At 42.5% G+C, this 24747-nt stretch overlaps 1 protein-coding gene across 5 annotated transcripts in view; it reads right to left on the bottom strand.

Moving 5' to 3' along the window:
- Nucleotides 1-24747, bottom strand: part of BBS4 (Bardet-Biedl syndrome 4) — a 57639-nt gene that overhangs the window by 21139 nt on the left and 11753 nt on the right. For 2 of the 5 annotated variants that reach the window (XM_084816940.1, XM_084816939.1), the window contains exons 2-7: nt 22902-22953; nt 9722-9801; nt 7066-7129; nt 5310-5421; nt 4391-4463; nt 1450-1503 (exon numbers count right to left, since the gene is read on the bottom strand). In XM_084816940.1, the coding sequence (XP_084673066.1) occupies nt 1450-1503; nt 4391-4463; nt 5310-5421; nt 7066-7129; nt 9722-9801; nt 22902-22953 (435 nt within the window). Of the gene's footprint in view, nt 1-1449; nt 1504-4390; nt 4464-5309; nt 5422-7065; nt 7130-9721; nt 9802-22901; nt 22954-24568; nt 24703-24747 lie in introns of those variants that run through there. The other 3 variants (XM_084816942.1, XM_084816941.1, XM_084816943.1) reach the window with 3 other exon arrangements.

A 24747-nucleotide genomic window follows, 5' to 3' on the forward strand; every position in this document is an offset into this window, starting at 1 on the left:
AACGCACACAGTATATAGTGGAGGGGTTGGGGGAGAGGGAGGGGAGCTTCTCACAATAATGGCATATTAAGACACCAGGAAAACCTTCCAATTAAAACCAAAGTTCATTCCATGCAAATGTCTTTGCTCCCAAAATTGTAGAGGGCCGTTGGCATGGCTCACAAGGTTCAAACTGGAGCATCCTCCAAATAATGCTTCTGCTAGAGGGAAGTATAACAAGCTCTGACCTGAGGGCTGCAATATTACCAAAAGAAACAGCATCACTGAGGTGGATGCTTCCTGCAACGACTGACTTCATCACTTATAAAAGGCCTTAAATTCTAAAAATATGAGAGTGGGAGCCAGTCATGCAACACATAGAGACTGGGTGGTTCAATGTGATTATCAGAGGGTCTGCAGGCCATAGCTCAGGCAGCAGATGGTGTGTCCTATGGGTTTGAGGCTCCCTTTCACAGGGGAGCTTAAATTTGTATGGTAACAAAAGCTGGAATCTGGCCTTCCAATCAGAATCAAGTACACTTTTGGGATTTGGGGGAGTTTCCATTTGAACCAACAAGGTTATTTTACTGTACTATTCCTGGAGAGACAGGCATCCTCATATGGGGCATCTTTTCTCCTCCTGCTTCCCACTTGCAACATTTTAATGAAAATGGGCTTGGCTAGATCCAGCATGGGGTCTAGATGGTGGTTTAACATGCAGAAGATTCCATTTTGGGATTCATTTTCAAAACAGTCCCTGAAGCCATAAAGGTTGGGGACCCCTGTCCTAGTCCCACAGAGCCATTGAGGATTCTCCTGTGTGAAACAAAACCATCTGGATTGGCTGCTGAGGAACTCTGGGCTGTTTCTGTCAAATGTTCGCTAACCACAGGAAGCTAGGCTGGGGATTCCAGTGGACAGGTAAGTGTTACTGTACCCTACATAATTTCCTGTCCATTAACTTCAGTCCCTCTCCTTTCGTTTCTATATCCTTCATTCCTACCTCACATATTTCATCCCTTTTTCCTCCTTAATACCTCAGATCTTGTAAAAAAAAAAAAAATCTGCCTTCCCCAACTCAAACTCAGATTCTACCAACAGAACACTTTATATATACTAAGACATATTATGTGAAAGTATCAGTTGTCCGTAACTTCTTATGACAGCAGGGGTTGTTTTAAGAGAAAAATTGTAGTGGTTCAAAGGATTTGAAAATGAGGCTGATTGCAAACCTTCCAGTCATGAAAGCAATCTTTTCAAATGCTTACAAAAGCAACCCCAAAGTCCACCTTTTATCAAATTGTCTTCCATGCAAGTTATTTACTACATGAAAGGTATGTAGTGTATTGTTTGGGTCCCTGGAGCCATAAAGGTTGGGGACCCCTGTCCTAGTCCCACAGAGCCATTGAGGATTCTCCTGTGTGAAACAAAGCCATCTGGATTGGCTGCCAAAGAACTGTCCACATTTACCTTGTTGAAATACTTCAGGTGCATGTAACAGACACCCAAGTTGTGGCAAATCTCCTAGGTGCAAAAGAAAATGGACATTTGTAAATTGCATGCAATACCTGAGGGATGAGAACCTATCATCCAGTGTAACAAAATACTGGTCTCAGATTCACTGCAAATGACAGAATCAATGCCCTCAAAAACCAGGGATGATGCAATCTATGGAAATATTCCACCATCAAATGGCCACCCTGTTTTCTCAAATTGATAACAGATTATTCCCATCCAGAAGTAATAGTGCAAAATGCCTTAGCGCTGGGCTTAACCAATCTCTCTACTGTATCTCTTTACAAACCACCAAATACTGTAATTTACTAGGCCTTCCAGAATCAATAATAAAAGTTCAACAGATCATAATTCCTTTGCCAAAGATGCTATAGAAATACAATGAAACTGGAAACTTGGCGAAAATGTAGCCAGACACATTAGCCTTCTTTTGACAACTATCATTGGGATGTTGCATAAAATCCTGGCCTTGGTCTTGTCAGTGATGTATTACTTCATTTATACAGAAAATAATTACTGGACTCAATACGCATCTAGTTATAGGGCATGTCAGTATACTAGTTCAACATCATAGGCTTTCAGGGTTCTACAGTTCTAGATAACATAGCCAGCCAACAGTGAATCAGTGCCAGAAACTAATCACCAGATTGTTCTTCAACACATTGAATGAATGAATGAATGAATGGTCACAGTTCTGTGCCTATCCTCTGAGGAGAGTACTTCTTCCAGATGTGGACAGATTTATGGTTAACACCTTAGGAGATGTGCTGAAAAATGTTTTCAAGCTAATCAGCACCACTGGTAACAAACATCTAAAGAGATTATACACCAGAAAACCTGGCTGAATCACAGAATCAAGTATATATCTACCGTAACTAAACCAAACCCTAACTGTGGTTGACGCTCTGGGCTTCCCAAAAGATCAAATGAACACTATAACCCTTCAGCAAATGAATCTGCTCATTAACTTCCTTGAGAAAGCGGGAAAGGCATAAGCCATGATCAAATAAAATTCTAGTGAAAATCTTCCCCAAATTATCAAAGCGGTACAAATGAGCCTTTTTCAACAGAACACTGAAAACCTTGAAAATATATTTGGGCATTGTCACCCAAACTGTGGTTTGCCTAACTATCAAAAATACTGAAAATCTGTAGCCAGGCACATGCTGTGGCCCTTTTGTACCTGACAAAAGATGGTCAGATCTGTCTCCCTGCTTTGTCATTTCTGTGGCTCAACTGGCTCAGTCTGATTCAACCATTAATGTTCATAGAAGAGGCTGGTTTATCTCTGAAAGGGTCATCTTTCAGATCAATATTAAATTTAACACCACAGCATGAACAGGAATGCATCATTCATTGTCCTCTCTGCTACTGCTGATAGCCACGTCATCCTGTACCTAAGATAATGATGATGACCTCAAAATTGAGTTTTATAACCTGGACAAAAGCCCTATTACAGCACAAAAAATGTCATTTTTGGAGACCCTTGGGAGCAAAAGGAAATGCCTGCACATCTAGCTGAAAAGTTTCCCTCCTGGCTTTTGGAAGAAAGAAGGGTCTTTTCAGCTACGACACCTCAGCAGGAAAATGTTCTCCCCAGGATGGCTCACCTGGTGCTGAGTTTGATGCATTTCGGGTGCCCGGTGAGGACCTTTTTATTTGCCCAGGCCTTTAAACTTTTTACATCTTTAAGTTTATATCAGGGTGGGCAACCTGCGGCCCTCAGCCTCACTTTGTATTGTTTTATTGTGTGCTCTTTGGTTTTAATTTTTGTGAACCACCCAGACAGCTTCGGCTATTGGGCGGTATAGAAATGAAATAAATAATTCAAAAGCCCTGTGCAAGTGATCTGTTCAGACCTGTGGGGAGAGCATTCTGTTCTTTCCCCAGCAGCCTGCAGGCAGGGAAGAAAAGGGACAGCAGGGGGTCAGAAAGAGGGAGGGAGGGAGGGAGGGAGGGAGGGAGGGAGGGAGGGGTGGCCCCACCCACTTTTGCATCTGGCCCTGCTCAACACCAGCATACAGTCCCCAACAGCTTACGCCAGAGGGGCTCCTCATCCCTTGTTCATAGACTGCTGGTTTGACATGGTCTGGCACAGGCAGGTTCTGGCTGTTCTGTCCATGTTTATCATACCCAATCTTTATTGTTTTATTACTTTTATAATTTTGCTACTCTGAGAGCTCTTTGGGTGAAAAAAAGGGGTAAGAAATGTCCCAAATAAATAAATGGTTGTGCCTTGGCACTGATGCCTTTTGGCATCTGTAGCAGTGACTAATCCTTCTTGGTACATGACCTTTTGCCTGTGGTGGGATTACCACCCAGCATGTGGTATTTGGTCCATGAGAGAGTACTTAGACACGCTTTGTTTTCTTGCTGAATATTAAAGCAGGCAGCCATCTGTGTGCACATCTGGCAGAGACACAAGCCAGGGCTTCCTCTGTTTTACCTCAGGAAAAAGTTTGTATATTCCTTCCAGCATCACTTCATCAGAGAGCTGGAATCTGTGAAATAGGCTAGTGGCTGGAAAGCGACTGGACTGTCGATGGGACGAAGCGCTGGTACACACCATCACTTTCTCCCATACACAAGCAGCCACAGTCTTGTCATCAGTCCCATGAACATGTTGGGAAACATTTTTCTCAATCAGGCTGTACCCTGATACAGGCAGCAGCAATTTCTGGTGTTGCAGTAGCACTTTCCCCAGTTACCATGATCACAGGCTGCATCTGTGTAGAGCCAGATTCATATTAAAGTCTCTCTAGGTGAGTTGCATGGGGCTGCTGTTCACACAGAGAGGAAAGTGGCTGTAAAACAGGCCCTATGTCACCCAACGGTCTGCACGTGTCAAATTCTAGTCAACTCTATTTATAAGCAGGAAGGAAAACCCCATACGTACCCAGTCTTTCTGATTGTGCCGAGCTGCATCATTGTAAACTTCAATGGCCGCTTTGTGTTTCCCCAGGAGAAACCTGCAACAAAATTTCACATCTTATTCTTATAGCTTTTCTTCCCAAGGTATCACTGGACAGGCAATAGGATTGTCAGCCAGGGGGGTCAACGGGAGTTCTATAGCCTACTGGGCTATAGAGTCAAACAGAATAACCAAGACCTGCCCAAAGAGTGTCCCATCTAAGATAGTGGGAACTGATAGCATGCCCCAACGCCTGCTCTTAGTTGGTCAAAAAGGCCTTATTATAGGTTGGATATTGTATGTTGCAGTTTTTCACAACTTTTTAAATTTTATTTTTAATGTTATCCACCCCAAGCCTTTGGGGATTTGAAGGATTAAAATAATTCAGAGCGCAATCCATTAAGATGGCTAGGGCATTCTGGGAGATGTAGGACTTTTTCTGTCTAAACATGCATAGAATAGCACCCTCAGAGACACTTAGTTTTAAGCTGTACAGCCTTCATTGTCTTAATAGCTCCAGATCTGATGGATGTTATTTATCCTCTGGTGGTGATGGTCACTAGCTAGATGGCTATAAAAGGGGGATTAGACAAATTCACAGGGAACTGATCTATCAGTGCCTGCCTGGCACCTCCATATTCAGAGGCAGTATGGGAGGTGGGGAATAAGACAGGTGGGGCTGTTGCCTTTATACCATATTTCTGGGCTTCCTTAAGGTATCTGGTTGGCCACTGTGGGTAAGAGTTTGCTAGACTAGATGGACATCGAGCTGGGCTGTTCCTATGTACTTCAGCAGGTAAAGTTAGATTGTGCAAATATGGAGGCTAATGAAATAGTAACAGTCTTCAGGAACCTGACCACCCTGATGGGACATCTCAAATCTGAAGAATAAAATGGCACCTACAGCGATCGGGCCACCTGCTTGAGGTTGTCTGCACTCCGAGGCTTGAGAATAGCACAAGTCTGGAAAAGCTCAAGTGATTCATGTATCTTCCCTTCCAAGCGAAATATCAAAGCTGAAAAGCAACAGTGCCACAAGCATGTTAATCAGGGGATCTTTTGAGGAAGTGAGTTGTACCCCGAGCAATACCTGAATGCATAAAAGGGCACGGGAATGGGGACGCAACTCCTGTCAGTTGTCCAGTGGAATCAGACAAATGGCTTTTGGAGAAGCAGGTGAAAGCAGTGCAGGGCTGGCAGTGCAGGGCTTGAGACAATGGTACAATCTGCACTACTGTTCCCTTGAAGTAAAGGTAATATGTAAAAAGTGGGCCAAAGTGGCATAATTTGCACCATGGCAGCAGACAAAGCTGATCTTCTGGCTCTCACAGGGGTGGCAATGACCACAGACAATGACGAGTTCAAAGCTCCACATCCATATCCATCCTTCTGGATCCACAATGTTAATATCAAACTCAGCCAGTAGGGAAATTACAGAAACTGTCACACCCTTACCCTAACGCATAGTTATAATACAAAATGAATACATGTCCCTGAGCTGCTACTGGAAGTGGTGCTTCATTCAAATCCTGGTCTGATTAAAGCATGTAAACAGGTAAACAGAAGTCCCACAACCCAACATCCCATCCCATGTGTGGTTTTGCTTACTCTAGACTAGAATGCTGAACACTCACTGTGCAGACATCACGACACTTACGCCGTCTCTTCTGGAAAGGGTTTAACACCCCTTCCTGACAGCACCTCTGCTCAAAATTTCCCCTCCCCAAAGTTGTTTTTCATTTAAAATTATTGCTTGGGCTTTATTACATCCATTTTTGTGTAACATGTAATTTGCACCCTGTACTTCATGACTGAGTAGGGATATGACCTGTCTACAGGGTCAAAATCCAAAACTCTAGTTGCTATATCACACTGGCTCTGAAGTGAGCTCTCCCTTGTTATGCGGTAAACTTAATATCCTAAGTTCTGACTGTTAAAATGTAAAAATGGCATATGATGCATTTCTACCGTTGAAACTAAGCAGATCTAGAACCATGTGTAAGTTGCTCCAACCTCCTCAGAGGAAGAGAGCAGCCTACATTTAATAACATATATAATACTAACATAACTCTGCATTAAATGTTGAATGTTTGCATTGCTGTTTTGTTTTTTTCATTGTATGCCACTTTGAGTGCCAGATCGTAGAGAATGCAGCTAATGAATGGATGAGTAAATAAATAAATAAATGCACCCCACTTTTCAGAATTCTGTAGTAATCATTGTTTTTTGGGCTACGTGTGTACCAAATATAGGCTTTCTTGGTGGTCTTCGAGTATTGTAAATATTTAAGAGCACACTTTAAGAGAGAGACGTATAAGTGCTCTATTTTTCTGACTTTTAGCAATCAGTTGTCTTCAGCTGTGTGTACACCAGATTAATCTCTCCTACTGATGTGTAAGTACCATAACCATGCTGCTTAAAACTTCATTCCCCCCTCTCCTTAGGAGCAAAAGATTATGCAAATGTGCCATTTTTATTTTTTTCTAGTAATCAGGTTATTCTGGATAATGGAAGCACCCTAATAATTCTGGCAGTTGCTGAGGCTGTCAGTGAAAAAATATTGGTATCAACACCAATAGAGGTTGTTGTAGTTCTTGAGAAACATGTCAGTTAAGTTTGCAGCATGTCAGCCATAGGGTGGGGGTGCACTTTTAGCTTACCTTGAACATAAACTGCATATTCACACATCCCTTGTGTCTCCTGAAGTTGTTCTTTTATAGCAATCTGACCAACAAAGTAAAGAGGCCATGTTTTAATAACAAGATTTTCTATTTTGGACAAGGGGCAGAATTTCATTAACAGCCCAACAACTGTGTCCTTTAACAAGATGGCCTCAAAATTAGGCTGATATTTCTTAAGGAAATAGCTCCTACAGCAAAAAGCATTCTTTTCTTTGGGGGAAAGAAATGCTTGTTGAAACCATTGCCTCTCATGCTGGTAATTTGTTTCTCCTGGAAAAAGAGTCTCCTGAAGTCAAATTATCCAAAAGCAGAGGCTCTTTGACACCTCTAATATTTACAAATCTCTCTCTTTCACCTGTTGTTTATTTGGTCAGTCCCTTCCAACTCTTTGTGACTTCATGGACCAGCCCATGCCAGAGCTTCCTGTCGGCTGTCGCCACCCCCAGCTCCCCCAAGGTCGAGTCCGACACCTCCAGAATATCATCCATCCATCTTGCCCTTGGTCAGTCCCTCTTCCTTTTGCCTTCCACTTTCCCTAGCATCAGCATCTTCTCCAGGGTATCCTGTCTTCTCATGATGTGGCCATTCATTCCCTCAAGTGAGCAGTCTGGCTTTATTTCCTGGAGTATGGACTGGTTTGATCTTCTTGCAGTCCAAGGCACTCTCAGAATTTTCCTCCAGCACCACAGTTCAAAAGCATCTATCTTCCTTCGCTCAGCCTTCCTTATGGTCCAGCTCTCGCAGCCATAGCTTTAACTATGCAGACCTTTGCCTTTTCCATTAAAATGTTAACATTAAAGCCTCTGAAGAAGCAACATTATAGCAAACTGAATACTTTCCACCCAAGTACTTGTGTAACAGATTACTGCTAGTCATCTATTGAAAAATTAGACACATGCCCCGATGGTCCGCAGAGTGGCACCCTCTTCTTTGCACAGGACCAACAGCAAACTACCTTTAAAACAAACAAACCTATACCAAGGCTCTAAAAGAATCTTGTTTTCAATGCAAAGAGAAAAGTGTACCACTCAGGAAGACTTTCAATTTTTCTGTTTTTAGTTGTAATTCAATCCTATTAAGTTCTAGCCAAGACAGTCACTTTTCTGAAACCAGAAGTGATGTAACATCTGTGCTGTGGTACCACTGATGCTGGAAGTTTCCAGATTATTTTGTATTTCTTTAGAATTCTTTTTCCTATCCTAGGAGACATTATACACTATGTGTGTAGCTCACTTTATCCTCACAACAATCCTGTGAAGTAGGTTGGACTGGGTAGGTATGTTAGGGGTTCCTGGCACAGAAAGAGCCAGGCTACATTGCACCAAACTGGAGCAGTTTCTTTGAAATTTCATATTTCGGCAGAGAGACAGTGAATGGACTAAGGCCAACCCAGGAGCTTATGGTTGTGCAGAAATTTGAGTATAGGTTTCTGCATTTTGTCCAATGCCTAAGGTAACCTTTCCCAGCTTGCTGCCCTCCAGATCAGTTGGGCTACAATTCCCAGAATCCCCCAGGCACTATTGTTGGCCTAAGCAATAAGCATACCTGGTCTGAATGCATGTTACCAATCTCTTTTAATTACATCAGACATCATGCTAGCAAGTAAAAGGCCCACCTCATGAAATTTAGAACCACGGTGGTAGAAAAGGAAGGCTATTGCCCATCTCTCCCCCTCCCCCCCTCCTCTTCTTACTCACACATGCACACACCAGGGTCACTTCTCAGTAGAGAAGTTGCAAAGTCAGAAAAGGCATTCTGCAAGGGAACTCCACCACCATTAAAATGTTTTGCTTTGTGCCTGATGAAGTAGAAAATGGTATATTCCAAGGGGCATACGCGCGCACACACACACACACACACACACACACAGCATCTCTCTTCATTTTTGTGGGTGAAGAAAAAATAAAGCTGAGACTGCAATTTAATCAGAAACAGCAGAATGAAAAAGTAAAAGTAATGACTGGCTGCATTCATGAGATAGACAAATCAGGGCAAAGGGGAGAGATATGCAGCAGTTCCACAGGATGCCATGAGAATGTTAGCATGCTGCTGATCTCTGGTCAGATGTTTAAATGAACAAAAAAGGAGTACCTGACCAGGAAGACGGGCCTTTAGAAGAAGACAGTATATAACTAAGGCTCCATTCAGACATCACATTCCCCAGTCTCCAAACTGCTGCTTTGCACACAGCCTCCTCTCCATCTCACCTCCCCTTTTGTGTGTGGATCATCTACTGCCTTCCATTGCTCACCACTATGCCCAAATTGGAACCAGCGATAACCAGGATTGTCCCAAACCCACAGATTGTAAACCCACTTCAAATCATGGTTTGGAGGCAATCTTGGTTACAATTACCCATAATTAGCTCTGATTCAGGCTTAACAGCAAACTATGGCTACAGCAAGGCAGGGAAGGGAGGGGGAATTTGCATGAGAAAAGAGGGAGGAAAGGAGGGAGTCCCTGGTGTATTCCTGATCTCTAAACATTGGTTTGAAGAATGGAAAGAATGACATTTCAAACAGATCCAAGAAGAATTGATCATCTCCAAAGCAAGGACCTGGGGGTCCTCTTCCTCCCCAAAGTTAGTTTTTTAAGGATGTAAAAAGGCCATAGCTGAGGTATGTCACACTCCTACCTTACACGAATCATAGTCTTTGCGGATGTAGTACAGGTGGATCAGCCAGTTCCTTTTCTCCAGAATGGGAAGTTCTGGTGCTGTGCAAAAGGTTGGCAAAACAAATATTCAGAAACTGAACAAATTATTCTGTTTAGACCCAGCCCTTATGCTTCACCCAGAGAAGCTGCACCTGGGATCAGGGCTATGGCTGAATGAATGAGGCAATCAATGCCTGCTCTTCTTGCTCCAGTGTAACAGGAAGCAGCAACAAGAGAAAAGAGGAGAGATAATTATCCTACTTGGCACTGGAGAAGATTTTTTAAAAAGAGACTTGTTCTGGATCCATGGATGCTGGGGACAAAAAAGAAGGGATGGCTACCACTAGAATTATTAATTTATTGAAATGCTTATATCCCAGCTTTCCATCTCATTTCTGAGTTGCCCAAGGCAGCTAATATCAACAACATTGCAAACAATCACATGGTATTAAAAAGAAAGAAAATACCAGCAGAAAAGATCATGTTTAGCAAGCCAAAGAATAACAATTCAACAATCTGTCAGGCCAAATGCCAGCCAGAACAACCAGGTTTTCACCTGGCACTGGGTACCACTCAGAAGGGAGCCAGATGGGGAGGAAGTTCCACAGCCTAAGTCAGCGTTCCCCAACCTGGTGCCTTCCAGATGTGTTTGACTACAACTCTCAACATCCCCAGCCAGTATGGATAGCTGGGGATGACAGATGCTGTAGTCCCACACATCTGGAGGGTACCAGGTTGGGGAAGGCTGACCTAGGTGCTGGCACAAAAGTGCTGGCACCCTTTCCTATACTCCCAGCATCTGCACCTCTGAGAGTAGCAGGTCATGAACCAAGACCTCTCCAGATGATCTGAGTGGACGAGGAAGATCATGTGGGAGGAGGCAGTCCTTTAAATATCCAGTTCCTAAGCCATTCAAGGCTTTAGAGGTAATAACCAGCACTTTGAATTAGGCCCAGAAACAGCCCAGATTTCACTCCTTTTTGTGAGATTCCCTGGGGCATCTGGCTTATTATTATTGCTATGTGGACTTTTGGACTGAGCCAGCATGGCAAATCTTACTCTCTGATTGCATCATAATTGCATTAAAATCAATGTTAAGCTCTAAAGAAGTACTAGGTTACAATGCAGTCAATAGTAAGGAGCCCCCAGAAGTAAATTCTGGCAGGGTGTTGCTTTTCCTGACAATCTTTAGGCTGGATTTAAAGTTTTAAGAACACACCACTGTTCACATCATACAGACATGACTTGAAATGCATCAAATTCATTTCTGCAGCTGAAATGATGGTAACTCAAAGGTAACCATAGCAACTGATAGGAAAATCTAATATTTGTGAGCCAATATTAGGATAGAGAAGCCTAGCAGAAACAAAGGCAAACGACTGCTGAAGCAGCAGCACAGAGGTGATAGTGGAGTTGGAATGGGGCTAGTATACGAGGGCAGCACAAAATGCAAATTCTCTTCCTCTTGAATAAGGATCAGGCAAAGCCCCTGTTGAGCTTGCCCCAACCCAAATTCGGGCTCACACATGCCCTGTAACACCTGGAGAACAAAACAATTTTTGGAGACAGACTGTCTGTGTCCCTCTGAATCCTAAATCTTCAGGAGTGCTCAGATTCGGACTCAGCCCACTTTGGAGGAGCCTCGCTGTGATTTGGACATCTTCCGAATCTGTCCAAATCGGTCTGAATCAGTTCTGGATTCAGGATTTGCCCAAATGCACACCCCTATTAATTATATGTAAGTGCACTACACTGTCAAATTCCCTTTTTGCATTGTTCCTTGGGATCTAATGTCAGTTTCTCTATGGACTCTGGAGACCAGAAACATAACTCGCAGTGGAAATCCTACACATGTCTACTCAGAAGTAAGATCCATTCAGTTCATGATATGATAGGATCAAGTATGATAGGATCACAGCCCCATTTACTCACATCTGTTCTGGGACCTGTAAATCATAGCAGCAGTGTTGGCTCCCACAGTCCCTGGGATCTCAATGGTCCTGATAAGCATGGGGCTAACGCTGCTAGAATCTGTTGGCTGCTCCCATCTGTGCAGAGGAAATGCCAGCAGGAACTAAGGAACTCTGGGACTTGTGGTTCTTGAGAGAACATGTCTCACAGGGAGGCACACTTCTCCCTGTCTCACAAATTACAAGTCCTAGAGTTTCCTGTACAAGAACTCTTGTGCACTCGCTCACTCTCTTGGAGGGGCCGAGCCAGCAGAGCATTGTTTGGAATGCTTCTTGCTCTGTTCTAATACTGCTTCAGGTTGGCTCCAGTCAATTTCATGAGATCTGGACACCATCGTATAGTTACAGAGAAATGTCTGCATCAAGACCCTCAACATGATCAACTGTTTAGCCTCATTTTCCCCCTTATGGTAATCATCCCTAAGCCATGAGCCATCTTTAACACAACCTCTAATAGGATACTACTGTATATATATTTTTTGTATTACCTTACTTGTATTACTGTATTTCTGCTACTGAGGAAGGTAATTCCATATGCAGGGTCTTTCTTTCTTTGCCTTGTTTATGGCAAAGCTGTAGGAAAATAAATTTGTGACCATTTCCCTTCTGTTGCAGCTTTAGAAATATCCAAGCCAGTGTGGTTTATAATGCCTCTTTAAAAGAAGCAGGGGAAATAGTAGTAAAAAAAAAAAAAAAGCCTAAAGAAATGACAGCAGCAGCGGCAGAGCAAAGAGGAAGGGGTTTGGCAGAAAAATCAAAGACATGGCACTAGCGTGAATTTATCCTACAACCAAAGCTGACTGCCGTAATTTCCCCTCAACAAGGAGCAGAGTAGGATTAGAACGTACACACAAGCCCTAGGAGGCCTTCTGTGTACTCTCTGAAAGCCAGTGGTTTAAAATCCTGTAGCCACAAGATACGGTGGCTTTTATAAGAGACTCTGGTTTCACACAGAATCCCAAACATTAGATCACAGCCACAGCAGGGTAAGTGAAGGGTTTGTTATAAGATGTTATATTAAAGAACGTCACCCACCCCCCAAATACTGACCATGATCTATATAGATCCACTATTAGAAAGGCCAAGAATTATCAAAGATACACCACACCCTATCTAAACTGAGGTGTTTTACTGCACTGCACTGCATACAAACAGTCCAAACACCTGCAGGTTATAGGCACATCCCTTTGCATATGCACACAACGCAAAGCTTTGAAATCTCTACTCCCCAAGCCACAACCACTGTCTCATTGCTTAGTGCTTCTTTCCCCTTTGCTCACTTCTGCAAAAAGCCACTGGAACCAACTTTAAATCAAACAATAAACCTGTATGGCTCACAGTTATTTACAGTCAACTGGGCTTCATAAAACCCATCATATACAATTCTGGTGCTCTCAACAAAGCTCTAATTCATCTCACTATCCTGTATTAATAGTCCCCATACACAGGGAAGGAAAAATTTGATTGAAACTGCAAAAATAAAAGCAGCAGACTCAAACAACAAGCTTCCATTCTTGACTCTATATCTCCCCTTAGTGGAAAATGGGTTGTATGACACGTTTCCCCACCACCACCCCTTGTTTCTAGACGCCCTCAAAAATCTGAAAGGAAATATGTGAAACAAGGTTGGTTTTCTGTTGTAATTATATATAGTTTAGCTAACAATGCATTTTCTTAGTGGTTGATGCAGACAGAATCATTTGCAGGTTGAGACTGAGCAAGGTGCAAGTCCTTGGTGGCTTCTAGTCTTCACTCACCAGTCCCTCAGACCAGATCAGGATATGGCTGACAATATCTGGTTGTTTCTTTATAGTTTTCCAGAGAGTTTTCTCTTTGCATTAGGTGGCCAAAATATTTGAGCTTCAGCTTCAGTATCTGTCCTTCCAATGAGCACTTAGGGTTGATTTCCTTTAGGATTGACTGATTTGACCTCCTTGCAGTCCAGGGGACTCGTAAGAGTCTTCTCCAGCACCACAGTTCGAAAGCATCAATTCTTCGGCACGCAGCCTTCCTTATAGTTCAGCTCTCATAGCCATACGTTACTACTGGGAAAACCATAGCTTTGATTATACGGACCTTTGTCGGTGTCAGGGTGGACACTGAGCCCATAGAATCCCAGACTAGTTCTGATTCGGAGGAAAAGCAGTCGCTCCTGGGAGAGGAGCGCGCCCCTTTTTCCCAGGGCCCGCAGCTGACAGAGATTCCTCCCACCCACATTCCTAGATTAGAAAGCAGTCCAAGGAGTGACCCAGCACCGATAGCAGACTGGTTGGATGCGCGGCGCAGAGAGCGGCGCCAAATGGAGAGCGCGGAAAGGAGGCGTAGCGCCCGATTGGCGCTCAAAGAACGGTTGCGCCCAGAGGAGCCAAGGGAAAAGGGGAGGGATTCTCCCTAGTCCTTATATTCAGGGGTCTGCCAGTAATTGCTTTTCAAACGGGGACCAACTGTTCCAACTTAGGGCATAGGGATGCTGCTGCTCAGATCTAGTTGCTACCTGTAGAGTTGTAAGTTGTAAAAGAAGAATAAAGCTTTGAAAAGAATCCCTTTGTCTGCGTCTGGACTTGGCTACTGGATTAGACTGAGAGAGCCCTCCAAGGAGCCCTTGACAGTCGGCAAGGTGATGTCTCTGCTTCTTACTATGCTGTCTAGGTTTGCCTCCATCCATAGTTCCTCAGGCACTCTGTCTATCAGGTCTAATCCCTTAAATCTATTTCTCACCTCCACTGTATATTCATAAGGGATATGTTTTAGGTCATACCTGAATGGTTTAGTGGTTTTCCCTACATTCTTCAATTTAAGCCGAAATTTTGCAACAAGAAGCTCATGATCTGAGCCACAGTCAGCTCCAGGGGGTCTTGTTTTTACTGACTGTATAGAGCTTCTCCATCTTTGGCTGCAAAGGACATGATCAATCTGATTTCGATATTGACCATCTGGTGATGTCCATGTGTAGACTCGCCTCTTGTGCTGATGGAAAAGAGTGTTTGCTATGATCAGCGTGTTCTCTTGGCAAAACTCTATGTGCCTTTGTCCTGCTTCATTTTGTACACCAAGGCCATGCTTGCCTGTTATCCCGGTGATTTCTTGACTTCTTACTTTAGCATTCCAATCCCCTATGATAAAGAGGACATCTTTTTTTGGTGTTAGTTCTAGAAGGTGTTGTAGGTCTTCATAGAACCGATCCACCTCAGCTTCTTCGGCCTCAGTGGTTGGGGCATAGACTTGAATTACTGTGATGTTGAATGGTTTGCCTTGGATTCGTACTGAAATCATTCTATCGTTTTTGAGATTGTACCCCAGTACTGCTTTTCCCACCCTTTTGTTGACTATGAGTGCTACTCCATTTCTTCTAAGGGATTCTTGCCCACAGTAGTAGATATGATGGTCACCTGAATTAAATTCGCCTATGCCTGTCCATTTTAGTTCGCTGATTCCCAAGATGTCGATGTTCAGTCTTGCCATCTCATGTTTGACCACCTCCAGCTTGCCTTGATTCATTGATCTTACATTCCAGGTTCCTAAACAATATTGTTCTTTACAGCATTAGATTTTCTTTTCACCACCAGACACATCCACAGCTGAGTGTCCTTTCAGCTTTGGTCCAGCCGCTTCACTCTTTCTGGCACTACTTGGAAATTCCCTCTGCTCTTCCCCAGTAGTATATTGGACACCTTCCGACCTGAAGGGCTCATCTTCTGGCGTCATATTTTTTAACCTTGTGATACATTCCATGAGGTTTTCTTGGCAAGAATACTGGAGTAGGTTGCCATTTCCTTCTCCAGTGGACCACATTTTGTCAGAACTCTCCACCATGACCTGTCCGTCTTGGGTGGCCCTGCACGGCATAGCTTATGGCTTCACTGAGTTATGCAAGCCCCTTCGCCACAACAAGGCAGTGATCCATGAAGGGGTTCTTTATAGCTACACATTGTGAAAACTGGGATATGTGCTGTTGCTTACAGGCTTCTAACAGATTTAGAGGAATCTTATTTCCTTCAGAGACCCCTTCCAGCTGACTAAGCCTGTAAAACACAGGGCAACCAAAATATTTGAGCAGGTTTTCCTCAAAGTGGAATGTGAACAATGTGGATCTACTCCTATAGGGGAAAAATCAAATTTGCAAGGCAGAGGCCTAGCTCTGATCCTACTGGGTTTTCATGCAGAATTTAATCCTCTCCTCTGTTTCTCTGAGAAGATGTAGGGGCACTATGATTAGTTTCCAGAGCAGTCCCCCTCCCAGAGTCCAGCAAGTTTGTCAGCAATGCATGGGTTCCAAGTGACAATATTTACTAGGCAGGGACCTCAGAAGGAAGGGAGCAGAGAGGGTATGAGCCCCAAGATTGACCAAGGAGTCTGCCCCCCACCCCCGGATGATGAGGCAAAAAAGATAGCTGTTGTAGTCCAGCCCAATTGATTAAAAAGAGGAAGAAAGATGAAGGACATTTTGTTTTCTAGGATCCAACAATCTACTGCAGCAACACGCTTGCTGTGCCTTGGGAGCAGAGTTCAGTTCAGCCTTCCCCGGCCTGGTGCTCTCCAGATATGCTGAACTACAGCTCCCATCATTCCCAGTCAGCAGATTATGGCTGGAGATGATGGGATCTGTACTCTAGCACATCTGGATATGTGTCCCCTGTGCTACTTAACCCTGCCCTGTGGTGTTCAGACTCATTCATTTTGGGAGCATCCTGTATCTCTGCCCATTTTGCTACCATGAGGGGAGACTGAGACCTGTCATGAAATGCAAATAGTGATCATCAGGGCAAGACAAGGAGCTAAACTAAGGCAAGCAAGATCAAAGTGTCAGAAGAGTCAAGCTAAGGAAATAGAGTGTTCAGCTGGGGGTGGAGGATACTGTAGCATGAAGCTACAATGTTGAACATCCTGTTAAAACAAGTAGGATCTGCAACAAAATGTTGCAGGGTGGAGTGCTCCTGTTCAGTGACCCAGCTAGCCAAGCAGGCCTTCTTTCAGTATATTTCATTCCATTCCCAGCCTCACCCCCCCCCCAATGACTAACAGACACTCAGCATTATGCAGCCACTGCGCATGCTCAGCCCTCAATCGGATACTGTTCCTGTTTTGTGAGACAGAGTGTTACCCCCTCTGGTTTGATTTCCTAAACATTTTTTTCTATTTCTGCAAACCTTGGAGCTCCACTGAATGTGCTGATACCTCCATTTTGTTTCTTAGTAGCCCCATTATGGCTCTATAGCCAATATAACTCAATATTTGAAGTTGTTATTAGCATATATCAGGGGTGTTGAAGCTCAGGTCTGTGGGCCAAATCTGGCCCTCCAGGATTCTCCCAACAGCCAAATCCTGTTCCCCTGTCCCCACCCCCTCTCCCTGGCCACTGCTTGTTTGGTGGCTTGTTCAGGTGTCAAACCTGAAACAGGTTTGACACCTCTTGTATATATGTTGTCTTTCAGCCCTAAGCAATGGGGAGATTTCCAGGTCCAGAGCTTGACAAGGGGATAAGCCTAAACACTGGAAGGGGGGGGGGAGGGGAGACACACTCCTTCAGGATGTATCTTCTTCATAAAATATTTCAGAATCATTTCTTTCACATGCTGATGTCACATCAGCTAGGAATCTAATGCTTCTGTAGCTTAGTGTCTATATAAGCCGTGCTCTGGGGCTCCTACATCATTAAAATAGTTCCTCTTCAGATCTTAAAAAGAGTGGAACAGGCACATTAAAAGTAGTGTTTACATGCAGCCAATAGTTACACTTATTCTTAATTATGCTACAAAAAGTCATTGATATTCATAAGGATTGTTTGGCTTACACCATCAAGGGTATGACTGTCATAGACCAAGACCCTGAAGCTTTGTCCTCAGAGAATCCCAACCTTTTGCCCTCTGAGGAACAGGCTCCAAAGTTAATGGCTCAGGGAGAGGACCCAGCTATGGAAAGGTGTCATGAAGTTTCCACCTCCCCAGAACCCTGTTCTCCAGAAAGTTCCCAGGGCTCAGCTCCCCTGCATCCAGAGGAGGCCGTATTCTGAGGACCTAGCCATGGAGAAATTAACATGCTACAGTCACTCCCATGTTGCTGAAGCTTGAAATTACTAAAACACGTCAGGCCAGGCCAGCCTAAAAGCAGCCAAATTCTTATTTAAGCTTGAGTCTTGTTCTGCTCCTTGTTGGAGCAACGTACAGACAACCTTGTTTGGTTTCCAGCCCCAGCACCACTTGAAGCTTTGTGAGGTACTGATCTTTTTCTGTCTTGCTTCCTGAGAAACCGGACCCCTGCTCAAGAACTGATCCATGGCAGAACCCTGCAACCCAAGCTACAGCACAGGGCACTGACAGAATATACAGCTTGAAATGGTACAATAATCCAGCCCAGTTTAAGGGTCCATTTGTTTTTAATGGGAGTAAATTCACATCTGCTTAATTTTTCCACTGAAAGAAATACCATGTAAATATCCATACGTTTTGCCAGATCATACCCCAATTGTTTTGGAGCACCTTACAAACCAACAAATTTATTGTGGCATAAGCTTTCACAGACAAGAGCAACTAGTGGTTATGTAGGTGGTTAAATAAAGGTATATTCATTCACATTTCACTGTTGGGCCTTTTAGTGCTATAACTAGCATGTGTGAATCTCATGTGGTGTAAAGTAATGGTTGTGAGAGGCACTATTAAATGCAGCACTAGAAATATATCTGCTCTCATGACAAAAGTAGTACTCCTCATGAATAATATCTATCGGTTTTGCATTCACACAGCAGGAAATTCAATCTACTCCAATCTTAGTCTATCAGGGGAAATTTACGATATTCCACTGTTGTGTGATTATTTCAACAAGAGAGAATCCAAATGACGAATTCCATTTAGCATTCTGCTGCTCTACAATAAAAAGCCTGTGATGAATCTGCTCAAAAGCCTAAGTTGAACGCTAGAACAAATGAGTCAGGAGATATTTTTTCCATAAACTTATCAACCACTGCATGATCAACCAGAGGCACCAAACTTGCCAATTGTTAGTAACTTTTTTTTTTTAACAAAAAAATTCATAAATTGAAATCATGTTCCATGTAACCACTAGCATACACAGAGAGAAAAATGCCTTCCTCAGTAGGATACTGTAAGTTACTATAAAATGATTGCATTGGACTAGAATGCTTGGGGAGAGGAAATTGGAAAGACTGGAACTAGTTGTTTTTAAATTCAAAACCAGAAAAGCATTTTAGAAAATATCCAGTTACTTTAACATGGAGCAGCAAGATTATGGTTGTCATGGCAAGCTGATATTAACTCTGTGCTGCTTCAAGAACCAGGGCTCCTTTTATTCAATACTGTTTAATTCTGGGCTTGCAAGGAGACAACATGGAGTATGCTACAGATTGTGAGGCAATAACACACCGGTTTTCAGAGAAAGTCTTCCCCCTTCCCTGTGGGGTATAAATTAAGATTTATTCTGCCAATGCATTAATCTCTGAATAGTAGCTGGCATTCAGCAAAGGCAAAGCTCTAGAGAGTTTACTTTCTGGCAGTGCCTTTAATTCAGAAGGGATTCCAACATTCAAGATAATTTGTACAGCATAAAAGTAGCTCATAATTTCCCTTTGGAATAAAGTGTGTTCTACAGACACCGTTTAGATATCTCAGAAGAGAAAGCTCATGATACCCAACATCCTATCCATTTCCCCTTGTGTTACTGGAGGTTTATAATTATTACTGTAAAGTAATGTTGCATTGGTATATTTGCAATAATGGTATTTACCATAGATAATTTCTTAATTTCTTTGAGGGATGTCTATGAATAGGTTCAGATGTCATGATTACCCAGAGTTTTTAACAAGAGTTAAAACTTAACAAGAGTTAAAAAGAGTTACAACTACCCAGAGCTGTGAACAAGTGGGAGCAAGCAAGTGTGCTGCCTCCTACCCTACCCAGCTGCAGCTAGAGTGATCAGGAGGCAAGAACCAGCCCAGCACACTCGCTTGCTCCCACTTCTCTCACAACCCAGGGTTTCAAAAATCCTGGGTTGTTGTGACATCCAAACAGTGTGAAACCTGGTACACTACTGTCTCTTAACACTGCTGGGGCATTGCTTTTTTATAACGAGTTGGAAGTGGAATTTAAACAGAGGTTCCACACAATTTATTATAATACTCTATTATCCAGCAATGACCTGCCCCATGACCAAGATCCTTCAATAAAACGTAGTCACAAATCAGTCTCATTTGGCAAAGGCCCTTTCCAATGTCCATTAAAGGTTTCTTGCCTGAGGGTCTCCCTGTCTAATGCTTCCTGTTGATCAAAGTGGGGGAATTAGTGATGAATTGTGCTTAGAATATAGGGATGGACGGACTCACCCAAGTCTGCCTCACGCACCACTCGACAGACCCGTTGACCGGTCTCTCCTGCTCACCACGTGCAGCAAGTCACCAAGCAGTTTGCGAGCACCCGGCAAGCGGCCACCGAATTCCTCAGCGAGCTGCCATTTTGTATAAAAATGGCAGCTTGTTCTTTTACATAAAGGGCCTTTGACGTAAATGGTGGCCATACAGCAGCCACTTACTCAAGATTACAGGCATAAATGTTCCATTTACACATGTAATCCTGCGTAAATGGCCGCTTTATGGCCACCATTTGCGCCAAAGGCCCTTTATGTAAAAGAACAAGCTCCTTTTTTTTTTTTAACACAAAATGGTGGCTCGGCGGACCAGCAGGGACCGCTGTGATTGCCCGACTCAGTGCACATCGAGTTGGGCAAGTTCAGCAGTCCACAGACTGGAGTCTGGGCGGCTGAGCAGGGGACAGTCTGCCAGACTCCATCCCCCTCTTGGACTCCCACGACATCCCTATTTGAATACTCCTAATGTCAGTTTGAGTTCCTGCAAGGGGGAATGGGCAGATTACGGATTCCTTGCAATATTTTGACTTGGAACTTCTTTTTGAAATGCACCATGAGAAAAAGCCCTCAATACCAAGACAATATTCTGTAGGGTATAGCCTTTGGCTGACTGAAGTATGGTATGGCTAGTTGAAGTACAAATTTGCTTAAAGAAAGTAAAATGAAATGTGGAAATATATTTGGAATAACTTAAATAGATATACAGCCTCTATGTCTTTAATAGAAAAGTCAATTAAACTTTTGACTCAGTAGTACATAACTCCTTTACAGTTATCCAAGATCTATGAAAATTGTAAAGACATTTGGTGGAAGTGTGGAAAGGGAAAAACAGACTTTATACATTGTTGGTGGAATTGTTCTGAGGCAAGGAGGTTCTGGAAAGACATTATTTTTAATATTAGTAATATTCTGCAATATACTATACCTTTGGATCCTAGAATTTGTTTATTAATTTATCTGAAAGATGCACTACCAAATAACAAAGAAAAACTACTCTTTTATATGATATTAGCAGCACATCTTTATGCCAAATATGGGATTTGGCACCTTAAACAAAATTACATGGGTTCCCTAGGTTAAGCAGGGAAGATACATGATAAATTTGAACAGGAATGGGAGCCATTTAGGAGACTCTCGAATGATAAGCAAGGTGTGATACCTGGTAATCCATTTCCTTTATTGTAAGATTGAAGGTTATTTATGTCTAGATGTTTTATTGCTGTAAGATATTTGATGGGTCTCACTGCTTTTTAAAGTTAGTAATAGGTTTTAGTGTTCACAATGTAAAAAAAAAAAGTAATGTCTTAATATTCACAGTGATCTGTTTTGTACAGTAATCTGTGTTATATGAAATAATAAATTCATTAATAATTTTTAAAGAGTTCAAAACTGTTCCTGTAGGCTGCAGTCCTGTGCACAGTTAGACTGGTTCTATCCCATGGAATTCAATGAGATTCAAGCAGCCTGAGAGATCTTCTTAAATTAATTAAACTAACTGCTTATCAGAGGAACACTGTGGACTATCAAGCCATCTGCCTCATAGGGAGACCAGTTATTTGCTATATGTTAGACTTCTGGCATGATCCAATGATGCTGCTGACCGTTTTACGCTTTGATGAAATTCCTCTTTAATATCATATCGTTCTTATCTGACCGTATTTTTGTATGTTGACTGTATTTTTTTGTATGTCATATGTACTTGTGTATTCAATGAATACTATAGATATTTTGTACTTGCATACTTTTTCAATATTAAAAAAATGTATATTGAAGAAATACGAGTGAACAGTCTGCGAGTGAGGGCTTCAGAATAACTCTTCAAGAAGAACCTGACACTGTTCACCTTTGCTCATGTTATATGACAACAAAGGTGTGACACAGTCAGTATACGGAGAATCAAACTTCGTGTCTCAGTAAACCCACCTAAATGGGAACATCAGCAGAGTTCCGTATGTTTTTCAGCATCATCTTTAATATATTGGATGAAAGAATGGATAATACACTTTTCAAAGTTGTGAATAATACAAAACTTTTAGAAGGAATGCAAGGACTTTAGTAGACAGGGGGTGGGTGGGGAATACAGATGCCCTCCAAACTGGCCTGGTAATAATAGACTCAAAGAACAAATGCAAAGTACCACATGCAGGACATACCAAACCATGCACATAAGACTGGAAATTACTAATTAGGTAGTACATTGCTGAGAGGAATTCAGAGATCACGGTGGATAACAAAAGGACTCACTACTCCTTTATCCAAGTGATATGCTGATCAACATATAGAACATCACTGAGAGCTTATGCACATAAGGCATGGATGCATGGTTGCTACTTGAAAAATGTGAATACGTGGCAGCTCCCAGTTCATAGATAACTGCCTGTGTGAAGATGTTTGCATGCACAGAATCAATGGCCTGGTTCAAGCACTCAATTCCTAGCTCACTAAAACATACTTTAGGAGCCAGGAACGAGTAACAAGACTATGTGCTCCATCCTCACCCCCTCCCTTTTTCAGTGAGATCATCCTGGTTTAATTAAATAAATAACAGCTAGCAATTATGTCTGAATTGGGGAAACTGTGGTTTAATGTCAGTCTACTAACCAAGATCTTGAACCAACTCTCTCCCATTTTGAGCTACTTAACTGGGACATATTAAAAAGCATTGTTTATCATTATGTCCAAACGTGGCCATTGGGTCCCAATGTGGTAGCTGACCTACTATAGTATAATGCAATTCAGCTTAGTCAGCTGTAACTCTCCTGTGTTAGAAACTGCTTAACCGATGAAATAATGATGTATGTGTAACATAAAACAAACCTCTTCCTGCACGGACTTTTGGAAGTTCTGTGCTTGCCAGTACAGATGCAGTCTGAAATAATACAAAAAAGCAGTAAAAGTGTGTTAGAATTAAGAACGAGTCATTCCTACTCCCTTTCAATGACTAGTAGACAGAAATGAAACACAAATAATCTAGGCTTGCCCATACATGAATAATTTTGGCCTCTAACAGTACAATCCCATGCATGTTTAGACTGAAAAAATAACTTGCAACTCCCAGCATCCTTTCAACGAGCCATGCTGGCTGGGGCATGCTGGGAAGTGTAGGGGGTTTTTTTTCTGTCTAAACATGCATAGGATTGCACCCTTAGCCTTAGCTAGTCCAGCTAAGACAAACATCCTTTAAGAAGTAATGTTATTTAAAGCATAGTTCTCACTGAGGTGATAAGCCTGTGTTATACTGCTTCAGAATGCATGCAGGAGTTCTCACACAATGGAATCTCCTCCATCCAAAAAAGAAAAAAAAACACTCCACATAGAAAGCTTGCATGCTGAGGAGAAGGCCCTTCTTCCTGACATTCTAGCTTTCTATATGCAGAATTTATTTTATGGAGAAGCATTCAATCATGTCAGCCCCCCACTGCAATCTGAAGTGTTACAGCCCAGGTACAGGTTCACCACTTCATTGAGAATAAGACCCAAATCTACAGATTTAATAAGTAGAGCTATAATTATTAGAATTATGGAAGTAAAAAAATACTCCATGGAAACTTTGGTTGAATGTACTGATACAGTCAACTATGGGTTCAATACAAAATACCAAGAACACTCATTATATTTACTGCCCTAGCTTTCTAACTGTTTAGAATTTTTTTTAAATAAAAAAAAGTTAAGCCAAGCAAAGGGAGGGGTCTCTCTGGCCAAGCAAAGGGAAGGGAAGCTGATGGGGTCAAAGTTGCAAGTCTATAGTTTTAAAAACAGAAAACTCAAATCACAATATCAGCTTTACAAGATTGTGACTTTTTAACAAGCTCATGTTTATTTATTTTATTTATTTATTTATTTCATTTCTATACTGCCCAATAGCCGAAGCTCTCTGGGCGGTTCACAAAAACTAAAACCAAACAACACACAATAAAACAATTTAAAATATATAGAACATTAAAACCACAATATAACAATACAGCCACAATAAAACCTAGCAGCAGTACAGGAGTTTAAAATACAGATTTAAAACAGCAAAGATAAAAATTTAGAAAGCTAAAATGCCTGGGAAAATAAAAAGGTCTTCACCTGGCGCCGAAAGGAATACAATGTAGGCGCCAGGCGAACCTCACTAGGGAGCTCATTCCAGAGCCGGGGTGCCACAACAGAAAAAGCCCTCCTCCTAGTAGCCACCTGCCTCACTTCCTTTGGCAGGGGCTCACGGAGAAGGGCCGCTGATGATGATCTTAAGGTCCGGGCAGGCACATATGGGAGGAGGCGATCCTTCAGGTAACCTGGCCCCAAGCCGTTAAGGGCTTTGAATGTTAACACCAGCACTTTGAATCGGGCCCGGAAATGGACTGGCAGCCAGTGCAGCTGGAAAAGTACTGGCGTAATATGAGCTCGCAGGACAGTCCCTGTTAACAATCTTGCTGCCCTATTTTGGACCAGCTGAAGTTTTGAAGACAAGTCTGCCAGGATTGAGAATTTCAGAGTATTGCCTTTTTATTCTAGGCATGTAGTTTCCTCAGGTATCTCTGCTTTCTTATCTTATTCTTTGTCCACCATGTGCGCATGCTTGTAGCTGTATCACCTAAATCTCACTCGCCTTGACAGGTTATTTTTTCCACTGACTCTGAAAAACAGTCAATGGAACAAAGCAGTTTTGAGTTGGAACCAC

The sequence above is a fragment of the Heloderma suspectum genome, chromosome 11 (assembly GCF_057233095.1).
Source record: "Heloderma suspectum isolate Gila_16-S chromosome 11, 16-S_ref, whole genome shotgun sequence".
Taxonomy (NCBI): Eukaryota; Metazoa; Chordata; class Lepidosauria; order Squamata; family Helodermatidae; genus Heloderma; species Heloderma suspectum.